General features: G+C 40.5%; 1 protein-coding gene across 1 annotated transcript; it reads left to right on the top strand.

The window, feature by feature from the left end:
• Window positions 1-1,320: 1,320 nt before the first annotated feature.
• RNF32 (ring finger protein 32) lies at window positions 1,321-10,383 on the top strand (the record flags this gene model as incomplete). The annotated part of the gene is given in 4 exon segments (XM_084260698.1): window positions 1,321-1,385; window positions 2,860-3,107; window positions 10,276-10,331; window positions 10,333-10,383. Coding segments are annotated over 4 exon segments (420 nt in total).
• Window positions 10,384-16,215: the final 5,832 nt, after the last annotated feature.

Genomic DNA, 16,215 nt, shown 5'->3' with positions numbered 1-16,215 from the left:
AGCTTATTAGCAACTTTAAGAAACTCAGTCAAGGATTATTTAAAAAAAAAAGTAAAGCAATAGTGAAAAGACACAAGAATGCTGGGCCAAGTTCAAGTATAAAACACTGAAACCAAAATAGGCCCATGACAGAGGTATTTTCCAGTATCTTTGTATTCAAACTGATACTTAATAATGACTTTTCTACAGATCAGTGCATTTATATTTGCAAATATCACAGCATTTACACTTTCATTTACATTTTAGACAGCAGAAAAATGATGTTTTCTAACTTATTTGCTAATTAAAATGTATTACTGAAAATCTTTAGAGTTTATATTGTAAAATATCCTTTCATGGTATTTCTGAGTCAGATTTGGTGTCAGGCTAACTTGCAAGTTCACTTTCAAAACCATTATTTTATGTTTTTATCCTTGCCTTTAAAAACAATTGGTCATTTCATGTCATTATAAAGATAGTCACATCCGTTGCTTTCCCCATCTTCCTCTACAGTACACAGAGGTATTCTCATTTGCAGATTTGACTTTAAAGTAATTACTTATAATTACAGAGAAGAAGTGCATCCAGTCACTTAATCACTCCATTTATATGCTGCTGGAAGGATTACTCTCAGGACACTCACTGCTTTTGCTCAGAAAATGTCTGTTCCATGAGAAAATGAAGCTCTCAAATGAAGGACTCTGGCAATTATTTAATCCCAAAAGATTAAAGAAATGGCACACCTGAACTTGAGGCAGCATCTGTACCTGTGCTCCATTTGGGAGATAAGGGCTCAAGTGTGAATAACTAGGAGAATGGTCAGAGGAAGCCTACACTCCTGCTAGCGACTGAAAGTACCTTTGTGCAGTTCTGGATCTTTAAGAAACACATCACTGGATATTATAAATCAAGGGCAGTGCTTCTGGCTCAGGAAGCAACACTCTGGAGCCTGGAAAGTCCCTAAAAGAGCTGCCACTGCAAACTAAGCCTGGTCTTACAGTCTCCCCACACCATCTGCTCTTTTGCCACAGACAAAGACAGGACACCAGGCAACAAGGATCTTTGCTTTGATCCACATGGATACCACTCGTGTTCTCTTTGTATACAAATTATTTTAAATAATATTGACTGTAGAATCGCCAAAAGCACAGGCCACACAGAATGGCAATGATGTAGCTTCCCTTAAAATTTAAAGGCACCACTGTATAACTTCAAATGGTCCACCCTGACTTTACTAAACGGAGGAGGAAATGTAACCACCCCCCAGCCACGCTTAGGAGGAGGTGAGATACAGTCACTACTGAAACTACTTCAAGGTGTTTTCCAAGCCAGAGCCAGACCATGACGGAACAGATCCCCAGTGGATCACAGATCCACAGCCAACTAGCGCTAGTGCAGCACGAAAGGTGACTCAGTGTTCATAACTAGCCATGGAGGCTACTGCGGAGCAAACAGCCAAAGACTGCATGCCTGACACCATCACTGGGTTTTGAGAGGCTGGAGAGATCTGTTAAAAGGCTGCTGCTGAAGTAAATCCTTCATCGGCCTAGCTCTCATCACCTGCCAGGTTAGAAACTGCTCTAAAGTTAAAAATACACATTAAACACTGAAAAATGCAGAGTGCAAAACAGCCTGCAAGCCAAAACACACACAGAGGGCTGCCAGTAACATGCATTACAACCCCTCACAGAACCATAGAATCACAAGGCTGGAAAAGACCTTTAAGATCATCGAGCCCAACCATTCCTGTCCTATGCTGAACCGTATCCCTAAGTACCTCATCTACCCATCTTTTAAACACACGCAGGGATGGTGACTCAATCCCCTCCCTGGGCAGCCTGTTCCAGGCCCTGACAGTGCAGTTATTTGGCAGGCACTCTGTGCGTGTCACAGGCTGTTCGCTGAGGCTGGCGGGAGAGAGCAGCTGGTGGTTCATGGATCCGGAGTTCTGCACCTGGAGTACTTCTGAAGCTGTCTCCAATGGTAGGCCTGGGAGAAAACAAGTGACATGGCAGGCTTCTCTTCTGCTGTAGATAAGGCTGTTTCTGCTGAGAAATACTGCTCAAGTTCTTGTGTGTGTGTCAGTAGAGCCACACAACCCTTGTAACATCAGCTAAAGATTGACAGTGGAGCATCATTGAATCATAGAATGGTTTTGGTTGTTAAAGACCTTCAAGATCAAGTCCAACCTTCTATCCAGTCCTGTGAGGTCCAACAGTAGACCGTGTCACCAAGTACAACATCTACTCTTCCTTTAAACTCCTCCAGGGATGGTAACTCAACCACCTCCCTGGGTAGCCTGTTCCAATATCTAACAACCCTTTCAATCATGATTTTTCCAAGGTACAATTTCACGTCTTTAAGGCGGAAGGGTGGGGAGAAATGGAGGAATAGATAAGTAAGCCCATTCCTTGTATAAAAAATAATATATTCATGTTTATATTCAGTGTTCTGGAAGACAAGGTTAGCCTTTGGGATTGTTTTTAATTATATTGAAGTAAAAATATGTTTGGGCATGCCAAACTTTTGTAGTCCATAATGAGTTTATTGCATATAATCGTTATGGGCTTGGTAATTAAAACTTTTAAATTACTGCTATTTTATTTAATATAAATGATAAAGAGTTCATTTGACTTTTTATATGTTAAAACTAGGATATGTCAGAAACATCAATCTTAAGTTTCATATTGTGGTAATTGTATGTTAGGCTTCAAGTATGGGAGTTGCATGTGTGTAAAAGCCTTTGACAAGTCAGAAACATTGGCTAAGAGCAGAATTTATTTTAATTTAGTATAATCCATGTTTTAAAATCATTTATAACAATAACTACTCAAGCCAATTTGGGTTTTTTCTTGTTTTTCTATTTTCTCCAAACAAGAGGATAGAAGTTTGTGCACTTGTTTTACAGAATCATATAATACACAGTCATCAGCTCCAGAATCTTTCATTAGCAGATCTTTTTAAGTCAAGGAGAAGGAGTATCAAGAACATTTATAAACCCATGGACAAAGAAATGGTCAGAACAGTAGTAGATACTGGACTAAGAAAAAAGCATCGTCTCCACAAAATCAAGGGGGAAGCAAAAAAGAAGTATGTTCTTGATACTGATCCTCCACAGTCAACATTAGGTAAACCATTATATTCTGATTTGTGAATTTCGGGGTTTATTTGATGTAAACTGAGGAAGCCAAGCTGTCAGTTCAAAAAGATAATTTAATGCTAAACAGCATAAATTCTTGGTTTAAAATTTGTCAATATTCAGCAGTTTAGTTAATTGGGTAAACAATGGAATTGTCATCAGTGCCTTCCACATATCTTTTGATATCTGAAATGCATTAAAAATATTACTTTTGTGACAATGAAGGTAAAAATGGAGAAGCTAGTGCATCCTGATAAAGAAGAATTCTTCCTTAAGAGGCGGGAAGTCTATTTCACTTTCAAAATCTGTTTTGTATATAGGGTGTCCTAACTTTCTGTACCTTGTATTATCAAGCAAACATCAGTGATTTTGATTCTGGTTTTGTTTGGGGGAATGCTTTAATATTAAACTGGGGTTTTAAGTCTATTTGAAATGGTTTGGTTTATTCCTTCTTCAGTTAAAAGACATTTACTCGTGCTGCATTCAATGTATTCTTTGTTAATATATACCCACCTTTACTCAAAGTTAAAAAGGTTTGTTTTTACAATGGTCCTGGGGCTAAACCCAGGAAGAATTAACACCTGTACTTAAATACCTTTTTCAAATTTAGAAGCAAACATGCAGCAAGATAAAAGTCACAGATGTGAGGGCTTGGAATGATGCCTGGTGAGAAAACTCATTTTTAAATAGTATTATAATAATACAGTTGTACAGCAGCGACAGACAACATTGCTTAAAACAACAAAGCCAGGGAGCATCGTAAGAGACCAGGAGTCCAAATGTATTTACTGCCTATCAACTTCAGTCTTGTATTTCCCTTCACTAAAGGTCTCTAGAGTATTCTTGCCACAAACATCTTCCTGTCTCCATCCTTTCAGTTGTCTTGATTAGGCATTTCTTAAAGGACATTCCAGCTCCACAAACTCCAGTTTTAAGCATAATAAACTTTCATCATCATTAAAAATTCTTCTATTTATTTTTTTCCATTAAAAAAAAAGCACCCTTAGGCCTCCCTGAAGATCATGTTGCCTTTGCTATAGTAACTGTCACAGTAGTCTCAGCTCTAAAGAGAACCATGTACATCAATGGGGCTCCCTACAAGCACAGGCATCTGCCTTTTGGATCAGCTGGAGGTTAAGAGGAGACCTTAAGAGAATACTCAACAAGTGAGCGTAACAAGGGATGGGACAGTAGGACAAGGTGATTATTGCCAAGTTTACCTGGTTGTAGTTCTAAAGATGGGATGGCTTTTTCTTTCATTTGTTTTGAAGAGGAATTGGAAAGAGGATGGAGGGGGGGAAACAGCAGAGAGGTACCAGGGTTAACATACATATAGATAATGACTGATTATGGAAGCTAAAGGTTGTGGTGAAAAAATGTAGCCCAAGTGTGAGCATGTTCTCTGCAATTATGAGAAAAACAAAGTATTTTCTCTTTAAATCACAGTATTTTCTGAAAGGTCCCATATGAATGCTTGTGCAAGTGATTCAAAATTTTTTAAAATCACACTTGTGTCTGGGCATTGCTTATTAGTATTTTTAGCTGTAGTCTCATATTATTTAAAAAATGCTTGTGTCAAGCTTTCTTTTCATAATAAGAATTGCATGGCTTAAACCTTAGACCTGTGAAACAACTTTGAAAATATAATTTAATGTAACTTCTTCTTCTTGAGTTTGTGGGTAATCAAAAAAAATATCTCACAGGCCTCTATCATTAATTTTTTCTCAGTAGGAACTTGAGCCCTAAAATCAAATAGCAATAATTTAAAGGTTAACATATAATTTTTCAGATTAATTACTCCATTGGTTGAAAATGGGTGTGTCAGTAAATGGGTTGGACTTGTAAATTTGATGTGTAAGGATGAAAGCTCTTGGATGTCTTGTGATAAATCTAGGCTTTCATTGCCTGTATTTATTCTAAGTGCTGTATTGAGAACATCTTCATAGAGCCTTTTGCTTCAACCACATATCCCTTCTTCTGTCCTGCTGCCAGTTTTCCATCATCAACACCGTTGTTCAAATGTTTTCCTTCTAAACACCTGTATAACCTGTCCCTCACAAATATCCCATCTGTTTTATATTATTAAGAAGTTTGCTTTTGCCACCAGACTCTTCCTATTTGGCAGCTTAAATCATCCATTTGTGAAGGTTTTAAATCAGCATTTTTTCTTACCCTGGGGATATACAAGAGGCTTTTCCCAGAGCCATCTCATCTTGTTGTCTTCCTTAAAGCAGTCCCTGACCAGAGTGCTTGAAAAAAAATCAATGGTAGGCAGATTTTTATGTTTTGATACTGTCTTTCATGGTTTGCTGGCTTGTCCACTCTCAGTGCACCAAGCAAGGCTGTTGCTTATATATACTGGACTATCACAGAGAGGTCTTACTTCCTCACTGGTACTCTGGGGTATTACTATAAACTTCATAGATGTTTTTACTAAAACTTGCATCATGTGTTTTATAATTTGATTCTTTGGTAGCAGAAACATTGACCTATGCAATCTGTGCTCTCCAGCAGTTGAATGGTCAAGAGGAAAAGCATTCCTGCTATGGAAAACTTCCTTATCATCTGCCAATTTCAGCAACTCATGCCTAAGTTTTAAGCAAAATACCTGTTCTGAACTAGTTTTTAGACTCTCAAGTGTTTGTAGGATCCTTCATCTACTTCTTAAAGCTCCTATGATTTGTCACCATCAGTAGCACCAGGTAAAAGCATTTTCCTGCACCAAAATTGATAGATAACACTATTTTATGTTAATACAGTGTGTATTTTGCATTCTGGAATCATGATGCTGTAAACACATACACACACACTTTGCTGTTTGACACAGAGCAATTTGGATTCCAGCCCAGTGCCTGCAGGCAGAGCTGTGAGCTCCTGCACGTGTGGAGGTGCAGTTTGGTGTCTGGGTAGTGAGCTGCCTGGGAACCCCAACAGCGTGCCAATAAGTCAGTTCATGTGTGACCACTGATGTACCCTAAAACATTCATTGATTCAGATTTTCTTTAGGTTTACACGCCCTGCTTGCCTTTGACTTGATAGCTGAACAACAGCAATAAAAGTAACAAGGTGGGGTGGACATGAACCAAACAATAAGCAGAGAAAGCACATTCCACGTAGCTCCACCCAGACTGACCCAGCTTGGAATCTGAAGGCCATCCTGCCATTCAAAGATATGGAATTAAATTGATTGACGTTTGAAGGATGTCAAAGGAGGTTTGGCAGATAGTTCATCTAGAGGGAATAAAGTATTGCTTATAATTCTTTTAGTATCTCACAAAATTTCTTTTAAAAGATGAAAGAGTTTTGTGCAAATTTTAAATGATTAATAATATACATCTGTAGATGGATGAGCTCAGGAGCAGAATTCTTGTCTCAAAAATTACCAGATCCTGTCCTAAAATAATCAGGCACTTGGGCAGGTGGATCACCAAAACCCCATTCTTTGGTTTGTTTGTGTTCCTTTTCTCTTCATGAGTAATGCCTGTGATGGATTTGGATACCAAATCTGTCTGATGGTGTTTTAAAAGCCTATAGGGAACAAATAAGTGCTGGTTTCTCTGGAGATTTCATTACAAATGAGAGTTGTCCCTTCGCACATAGAACTAAACTTCTCACCTAGGTGTCATCAGCTTGCATGTCCCTCTTCCTTTCTGAGTCTAGCAAATACCCTTGAGGCCTCATCATGGACCCATGTTACTGGGTTATGATTACACATACCTTGCACATTGCTCTGTTGACGTCAGTCAGTCCACTGAAGCTGCTTCCTCTGGTCTTTAATGATGACAACAGTCTATTCTGTGCTGTACCTACAAGCATTTGTGGGGCTGAGGAGAATATTGTAAGTACTTTCATTGATTCCTTCTTGGAGAAGACAGAGATTTCACAGGGACTTGCAGCCAGGCACCTCAGAGATACCATTTGAGATCAACAAGCTCAGCTACCAGGGTGACACTATCAGCTGGTGTCGTGTGACCAACTCTGTTTTCTTACTCTCTTTATTTCTCTTGCATCCATCACAGTCTCTTTACACTTCCCTATTTTGCACCAGCAACAGATTTTATTATACCACTTTATTTATTTTCACTTTTATTGTAAGAATACAAAAATGCAATGGTGAAGAAACCTTCACAAACTAATTCTAACAGAGATTTTCTTCATGCTGACGATTTGAAATTGCATTATTGTGCATTGCTGTATTGTCTTGTTAAGAATCCCCACCTTGATAGCTGTGAAAGAGTACCAAAATAAATTCAAATTACTCAGCAAATAAAAGTGTACATTTTAAAACCTGCCCTATATTAATCTTGCACGTAAAAGAGGTTCTGACAATTTCCAAATAGCTATTTAATAGTAAGAACTGTGTTGCCTGCCAGGGGTTTGTCTGATGATCAATTTCTATGAAGCATCCATGTAAAATACTTTAAAGTAAATCATCAATGCAGAAGAAAATCCATTCTCTGCATCTGCCAGTGGGTTTTATTTAGTGATACCTTGTTGTTGCTGTCTGCAGCTCCAAAGTCAGGCCTAGCTGAGCTTCCTTCCTTGCCACTGACTGCTAAAATAAGGCAGAGATCCATGGAGCATCGAGACTCCAGACAGCTTTGTGCAACATGCAGGGGAGAAGTGGCACTTCAGTCTCAGGTACATGTATAACCATATAATTGTGGGGGCTCTCACAATTCTATTTAAAAAAACATTTTCCAGAGTTCCTGCTAAAAATCATTAGCTGGAGGAAGAAGAGAAGGAAAGACTCTAAGACACCATTTAGCATTTAATAGCTGTACCCAGCCATCAGTGGCCAGCTCTGAAGGTATTTTGGACACGACATGGTTGAGAAAGCTGGCAGTGTTTGTTCCCTTCTGAAGTTCTGAGAGCAGAGGAGACAATCAGCCTTTTTATCTGTCCTTGCAAAGCAGGAGTTGGCTGTTTGCTGCTTCATTTACAGTCCGGTTAGATACAATCCTGACCTTCTCCATGCATCAGAATGGTAAATATTCACTAATGATACCATTTCAGATGTAATCTGCTTTCTCACAAGTTTTGTTAGTCGCAGCTTAGTTCAATAGTTCTTCTAGGTGTGCTGTTACTGCCAGTCAGTCACTTCCTTAGGTTATCAGAAGAAATACTTGTGTTTTACTGTGAGGGCTTTATTCAGTGCGTGTGTGTAGCCTAAGCATGAATACATCATTAGTTGCTTTATTAGATTCTCTCATCTATCATCTTGAAAATATTAAGCAAACGGGACAAGGGACTGATTGAAGGGGAGTGCTTCTTCAGGGAGGTGATGATGGTAATTAGAAGAATTATCTCAACTGCATGCAAGTTTCTTTCCACCATAAATGTTAGGGTGGGGTTCTTTCTGCTTGTTCCCCCTCTTATTTTTTCTTGAAGACTTCTCACAGCCAAGTCTGTGATGTGAATTAAGGTCTTTTAATAACCTTAGATACAGAGCTTTTGCTTCCTTTGAGAGCAACATTAACTGAAGGTGTACGATTGTCCACAGACAGGTGGGATGGATCTGGTAAAAGACCATTCTGGCTACCCTGGAAGTCTAAAGCTTGACAAGAAAGAGCAAAAGACAGCACTCATTAAAAAGGTTACTTTAAATTTGTCACAAAAAAGGGAAATGCCTCTGGAATTCTTTTTGTCCTCAGTGTTTCAGTCAGCTTTCCTCCCTCAAGGGAAAAAAGCCACTGTATCTGAAAGCTTTCCCTTCAGCTGGCTGCTGGCCATTAATCCTTTTGTGTTTGCCAGCTCAATAGTGCACGCTACTTGTTCTGGTTTTCACTCCTTTCCCAGTTTTTCCTTCCTCTAAGAGCCAACTGCCTCTTTTGTCAGGATGGAGATCATCAGCATTTGGTGGGAATTTAGGTCAGATAAAGGTGAAGGGGTTTTTTTGTAGCCTGTGAACACGCTTTCTCTTTTCTTGTGAGCGTGAAACGCGGCATTTGATGTTTATCACTTCTTGAAATTAAACGTCTCTGTGGGGAAAAGGGGGGAAAAATAATCAGCTTTCATTTTAAACACTTGGTTTATAGTCTCTTCCTCCAGCCAGTAGCAGTTGGCATTTCTTGCTTTCTGCCACTCCATGTGTTGTTAACACAGAATTCACATACTGGTTTCAGGTGCAATATATTAAGCCATTTCCCTAGCAGACTAATTTTACTTTCACCAGAAAGTCTGGAGTAGTAACAGAAAGAAACTGATGACCTTTCAGAACTTTTGTCAGCATTTTGTACTTATACTAAAGCTTTTCAGAATGCCTTTAAGTCAGGTTGGGTTGTTTGGGTTTGGTTTTTTCCTTTGAAAAACGGGTGCTGCTTTCGTGTTCCCATGTAGTCCATAAAGCGAGTACATTCTTATACAGCTATTCAAGCCCATAACACAAGAGTATTTTAAACTCCTTAAGTGAATATCCTAATAAATTAAATGTAATCATCTTTAAAAGTAATTTTTATTTCAGATTTTTATGGTAAGAAATCTAATTTAAGGCTATTTCATGACAAAGCGCTTCATTGCATTTTATCACCCTATTTAAAACCAAATGGGAAAATGTAGTTTGTAACTGGGCTAAACATTTGTATACTGTTTGTAACTGGGCTAAACATTTGTGTACTAAGTGGGAATAGTTTAATTCATCAAATCTCACGTGAATATATGGAGATGTACACAATTCTCTCAACATTTTAATTACAAAAATACGCATCTTGTTGAGTGTTTGTGGATTGATGAATAAACTGGGTTTACATTCCGTAATCTTCCCTGTTTACTTTGTTCCAATGCTATGAAATACATTGTAAGGAATTGCAGTTATTTCTTCAGCCATGCCTGAAAGCCTTTGGAAAATGTACAGGGAAAAAGTATTGCCCTGTGTGTAGAGAAGAGCAGGATCAGGCTGGACTAATACACAATGAGGCACACTTATTGCAACTAAAATGCACCATTTGGTAAGCCTTACTTCTGCTGCAGGGGTTCTCACTGGACAGTATTTCTTCCTAAATAATGTTCCAAATGTGTTAAAACTTTAAGAAGAAACTAGACAGAATAAATGAACTACAAGAGTCAGAATTTTTTTTAAATGTATAAAATTGTTTCTTAGATCTGGTAAAATGATATAATTTTGAGTTTCCTTTCCTTAAGCAAAATTGTATCTCACTGAATTCAAGCTCCCTGGAGGGGATATATTGTTGGGAAAAGGTATAAAAACTTGAGGAAAATCAGTGCCTCCTAAAGGCAGCAAAGTAAAGAAGCAATTCTTTGAGTGATGTTGTATCTGCTTCTTTACTTCAGCTGCCTTAAATCAAAACTCCTGAATATCAGCTCTCTACCTTTTCATTTATTCCTCCTTATTTATATCAAACAGGCAGCACTGGAGGCATGTGATTGTTGATTCCATCCTCTTTACAGTGTAGAAATAAGGAAAATAGTTTAAGTTTTTAATTTGAAGGCCAGTCTTTTGCCTAGGCCAACAATAGTGAGGCTCTGTACTTCCCTTCTCTGATAAATCACAGTAATCTCTTGTCACATTGAATTACACAAAGGAATTATAAGGGGAGAAACAGAAAAATCCATAAAAAACCCTAACTTCTTTTGGCTCCTTTTGTTCTCTCACTGGGCACTGGATGGCATCGTTCCATCCCATAGCTTTGCCCTTCTCCAACTTCTGCTCAGACCCAAGTCCCAGTGCAATAAATTGGGGTCTTCCAGCCTTCCCCCAGTTTAGTCACAGCCAGTCCAGCTCAGCTTTTCAGTCCCAAAAGCTGCTCCAGTCCATCCTCTGTGGTTACTGAACCTGAGGGAGTGAGAGAAGCTGTCGTCTTCCAGCCCGGGTTACGGAGCAGCCCAGGTAGCAGCGATTAGCCAAGCCAGTGCGGGGAGATCCGAGTTGCAAGCTAAATCAGCAGTAGATTTAAACCAGTAATTAAAATCAGTTGGGTTTTTTCCAAATCTTTAAGGTTTAGATTTTTTTAGATCTTCTTTTTCATCTGCTGTAGTTAGAGAGACGAGTGTGTGCAGAAAAAGGCTGGTTACTGTCGGCTGTTACCGCTCCGCTTCCCTGGTTGTATCCTGCTAGAGGAGCACTTTGGAGGCAAAGACCCCCCTCCTGCTGTGTGACAGCAAGGTTGGTACCCTAGACAGAGGTGGTCTTGCAGACTGTCCCAGCAAAACCAGTTCCACTGTTCTGCTTGTGCTTGACAGAGGAGAGAGAGGAAATCTGCTCCCAGCCTTAACACTGAGACAGCCGGCTGGGTGCCTTTGTAACCAGTGCAAATCCTGCACTCCCACAGGGAAAACGCATGTGGAGGTACCTGAGGAAAGCTGATGTCACACTTGAAAGTGCTCTAACACAGGTGTTTGGAAGAAGTGAGTTCTGTGGTGGATTGTGACAAGCCCCCAGGTAGCATGATGAGACCTGACAACAGAAACACGGAGATGTTTTGTGGTGGAAGGCTGGAGAAATGTTGATTTTGCACTTTCCCAATGAGCCTCTCAGTTTTCTGTGGGCTCGATACCGTGCCACACTGTGAACTGGGTGTCAGTAAAGGGAAGTACCTTGAAAATATGCTGAGAGATGCAGCCAAGTGTCATTTATTCGAACTCCTCATGCCAAACTTCAGGTGGCTACAGCAGCAGTCTGCCAAGCTGCCTACACTGAGCTAGCTTTTGGCCTCTCCCTTAGATACCTGTTTGAGGGAGAAGCAGCCTGAGAGACAGCCTGTGTTTCATCACGGGACTGAAAACCATGGGAAGGGTTTCATTTAGTTTCCACAGCATGAGGAAATCACAGTGCTCTCATATGTAACACTTCGGGAATTTGCAGGGAACAAAATGGGCACCAACTTCTCACCTATTAAGAAAAAATTTATAAAGTCATCTCATACAGATTAGCCAGGTTTAAATTAATTCAGTACCAGTTATGATTAGAGGATCTGTATTTTTCTTAGCAGCTTTCAAGTGGGAATTATAGAGGAGTTTTACTGAAGTTAGCTGTTATACTTTAAAGTGTTAATATTTTCATTATCCTGAATTTTTTTGCAAGGAGCTGTCCATTTCCAGACGCTCAGAAGCTTTTCTGAAATAAATTCTGAATCAAACTTGTGCTGTGCTTCTAAAAAATATCACTCACCAAATGTTAGCATAACCAAAAGGCAACACAATTGGGGCAGGGGGGTCAAGGGGAATCTAATTTTTAATAACCCTTCCTCCTCTGGAAGGATCACAAAGGTCAAACATCAAGTTTCATATGCTTAAATAAATATCACAAAATCGAAAACAAGGTCTGAAATATTAGTACTAGGCAGGACACTTATTACTTGTTTCAGGGTGCTACAGTAGCCCCTCTTACACCTTTCATTAAATTTTTTAATAATCTAGATCAAAGGAGATAAGAAAGGTCACTGAAACTAAAGTAGGCTACTTCTGAGCACTACTATACACAGAAAGTAGGGTGTTGCTTCAGCATGTTAGGTAGTGAATTTCTTTGATCCTACCTATAAATGTCACTTCTGTATGTCATTTAATCGTGGTATAGTCTTTTATTGGTGCAATTAAATCTTTTCAACTGCATTACATTATCTCCAGCTTTGCTGAAAATCCTGCCATTGTTTAGGAAGCGAGGTAAGTGATTGTGAAATGATGTCATGGACTTCAGTTTCCTCCTCCTCCCCCCTCCAGACGATTTCTCCCAACGATTTTAATTTAAATCTCACCAAACAGTATAATGGTCCTGGAATTTGTTTAGTCATTTGACTTCCTTTATGACACCGAGATGGTAAACATTCTGTTGCTAACTTGAAATGGCTCCAAGCAGCAAAACTAGGAGGATATTAAACCAGTAAAAAGCTTATCAACTGATTCATTGATACGCTGTAAATTCCAGCCTTTTCATTTTACTTTTGAGGGTTGCCATAAGTCAACACATTAGTAAGCAATTTGCTGACACTGGATCACTTAAAAAGGCTTCCCTGTGTACAAAGTTCACCCTGGTGCTTTGTTTCATCGTCTTATTTTGTCATAGCCTTGTGCTGCTGCACAGATGACTGATGTAGCTTCGCAGAGTATTTCAAATAGTTTATGCCATTCTGTTCACATTTTAGGAGGTCACAGGAATAAAATCTACAGGTATGGTGTTTTCAGAGAGAAAATCAATTAATCTGTTTCAGTTGTTTGGGGGTGAAAAAAGATTACTCAGTATTATGCATTAAAGCAGCAGCAGGATTCAGTACTTAAATCCTAGAGCACATTAGCACTAACACATTACACCAATGTTCTTTCCTCTCTGCTCACAGTGAGAGCTCACTGGAATTCACCAGTGAGCGTAAATACTGTGTTACCTCTCAGTTGTTACACTTTTTTTTCCTTCCCAACCTTGGACTTTATTTGCCAGTTGATGGATACGGGTTGGGTCAGGTCACCCCGCAGAAAACACAGGAGTAGCTGGGAGCAGATAGTATCTTAGCAGCAGGGGAACTTAACAGATTGCTATCTCAGGCAGGAGAAGAGTTTTCTTCTAATTTTTTTCAGTTTCTGCTGGAGGAGGCTCAGGAGAAGACTTGTGGGGTCGGTTAGTGAAACGGAGAGGAGGAGGACAAGTGCAAGCTCAGGGAAGAAGCGGGTGGCTGCTCTCTGCTGAGGGAAGGACCAAGCAACAAAGGCAGGCAGAGAGGATGTCACTGCTTGCTTAATGCAGCCCTGGCTACTCTATGCCCTTGGTTTCAGCTCCTCCTGGGTCAGTTTTCTCAGCAGCCTGGCTAGGCAAAGCAGAGCTCACAGACAGCAAGCCAGGCCAGGCAGTGTTGCTCTCATCATCACAGAAATAGACCCTGGATAAGGGCAGGGTAAAACGTTTTCACTTTTTCTCAGATTTTGGGTCTGGAGAGGCTACTGGAAAGCACCATCACAGCTGCTCTGTTCCATGTCCTGAGCTTTCTTGTTACAAGACTTCAGGTGCATTCGAGTTTGAAACCAATACAAATGAAGACCAAGCATAAATCAGGGCCAAAAGTCTTCTCAAGTGGATCAACCTTTCCTTGATGCTGAACAGAACCTCTAAATTATATGAGGTGTAGGTGGAATTCCTAAAGTCACACATTAAAATGGGATCAGTGAGAGCAGTTGAGTAGATTCAGTTCCATATCCTGTGTAACAGCTCAGATAAAACTTGCTGGGACTCTTATTGCTTAAGTACATAATCACACTGAAACATTAAAGATGTAACCTGATGAAAGCGTAGCACACTAGCATGCCACATCTCATTCAGGGTACCCACAGTGTCAGCCTTTGGGCTTGTTGGAAGAACACAAAGCGTAACACTGAAGGAGCCCCACAATGGGATTCTTGGGGTGTATTTCCACACACCACTGGAGGTCAGCACACGTTTACCTGGGGCAGGATCAGATGTTTTTTCTTTCTTGTCAGCAGCCAGCCATGAGGTGAGCAGAAGATGATCCATCTGCTCTCTGTCAGGTACAGAATTCCCTCTCAGAGAACAGGCACAGTGGCCGCTTTCCCTGTCCCACTGTGGTTTCACTACACACACTGTACAAGGGCTTGCAGAGGATTATTTTTTTAAGGTGATATATCAGCATTAACCAACACGGCAACTAAATCTGACTTCTACTGACAAATGGATTCATCCTTTTGCTATCCCAGCAGTGTGCCAGGGCTCATTTGGAAACACAGGGAGTGTTGGTGGTCATAGCAGTGGATCAGACCAGAAAGTTAAATAAAGAAACGAATACCAAGGACCAGCTGTAACACCAGGAAGCAAACAGCTGGCCTTTCTCGATGGCTTTCACCATTTCCCTGAGCTGGACACTTGTGTTTGTCTCTACAGTCCTTATTTAGAAACATTAGGGGTTTCACTGGAAAACGCTTTTGTACTGGTGCATTATAGGAACATAACTTTAAAAAATAATAACTGATGAGGGTTGTTTCTAGTTTTAGAAGGAAATTTAGGAAATTCAAAGTTTCAGTGAAATCTTAGATTATTCAATCAGCTTTTCAGATAGTTTTGTCAGGTTTTTTAGGATTTGGGCCCTTGATTCCTTTGGGTCTAGAAGAGTTCACGAAGATGATTAAGGGCCTGGAACATCTCCCCTATGAGGATAGGCTGAGTAAGTTGGGTCTGTTCAGCCTTGCGAAGAGAAGACTAAGGGGGGACCTAATTAAAGTCTATAATTAATCTTAAGCAGGGGATGCAGGGGGAATCAGCCAGCCCATTTTCAGTGCTCTGTGTAGACAGGACAAGGGGCAATGGCTGCAAGTTGGAGCACAGGAAGTTCTGCACCAACATGTGGAAGAACTTTTTCACAGTGAGGGTGACAGAGCCCTGGGACAGGCTGCCCAGGGAGGTGGTGGAGTCTTCTTCTCTGGACATACTCAAGACCCGGCTGGACGCCTGAGTGATATGCCCTAGGGAGCTGCTCTGGCAGGGGGGGTGGACCCAATGATCTCTTGAGGTCCCTTCCAACCCCTACAATTCTGTGATTCTATGAATATGCTGATACATGCTATGAAGGGTCACGTCAGCACTTGTAAGGGAGCACATCTCTGGGTACAGAAAAGTTACTAAAAAAAGTGAAATTAAGCCATTGAAAGATGCTCAGGTACCATCAGGCTCATCAAACCTCAACATCAACCCTTCTGTCACCTCACCTCCGCCCCATCTTCCCTGAAGAGGTGGCTCCCTCTCAACTTTATTTATGGCATGGCCACATTTCAAACTGCTGCAGCATGCCTTAAAACTTTGTCCCAAAGACCCATCTAAGGTGCGAGTGACTCCCTACAGGATGCCCACTTTCCTCCATTTTCACCTCCCTTTCCCAAAGAGAAGCCACAGTTGTTTCAGGCACTGTGCCATTCAGCAATACTCTGCTACCCTCCCTCACCTGGTTTTGCCACCAGATCTGTTGCAGCACATGTTCCCACCCCCAAGTACTGCCACCACTGTGGCTCCCAGTTGCATCAAGAAACACTTTTCCTAACCAGAAGCTGCTGTCTCTGCATGAAGGACCTGGCCTCTGGGAATCTCAGAAGCACATCAACACTGGGGGAAGAAGGGAGAGGAGAGGGGAGGGGAACTATTCACACTCACA

This window comes from Gallinula chloropus (genome assembly GCF_964237585.1).
Source record: "Gallinula chloropus genome assembly, chromosome: 2".
Lineage (NCBI taxonomy): Eukaryota > Metazoa > Chordata > Aves > Gruiformes > Rallidae > Gallinula > Gallinula chloropus.
Note: the sequence above shows the minus strand (reverse complement) of the source record. Positions and strands in the feature narration are given on the sequence as shown.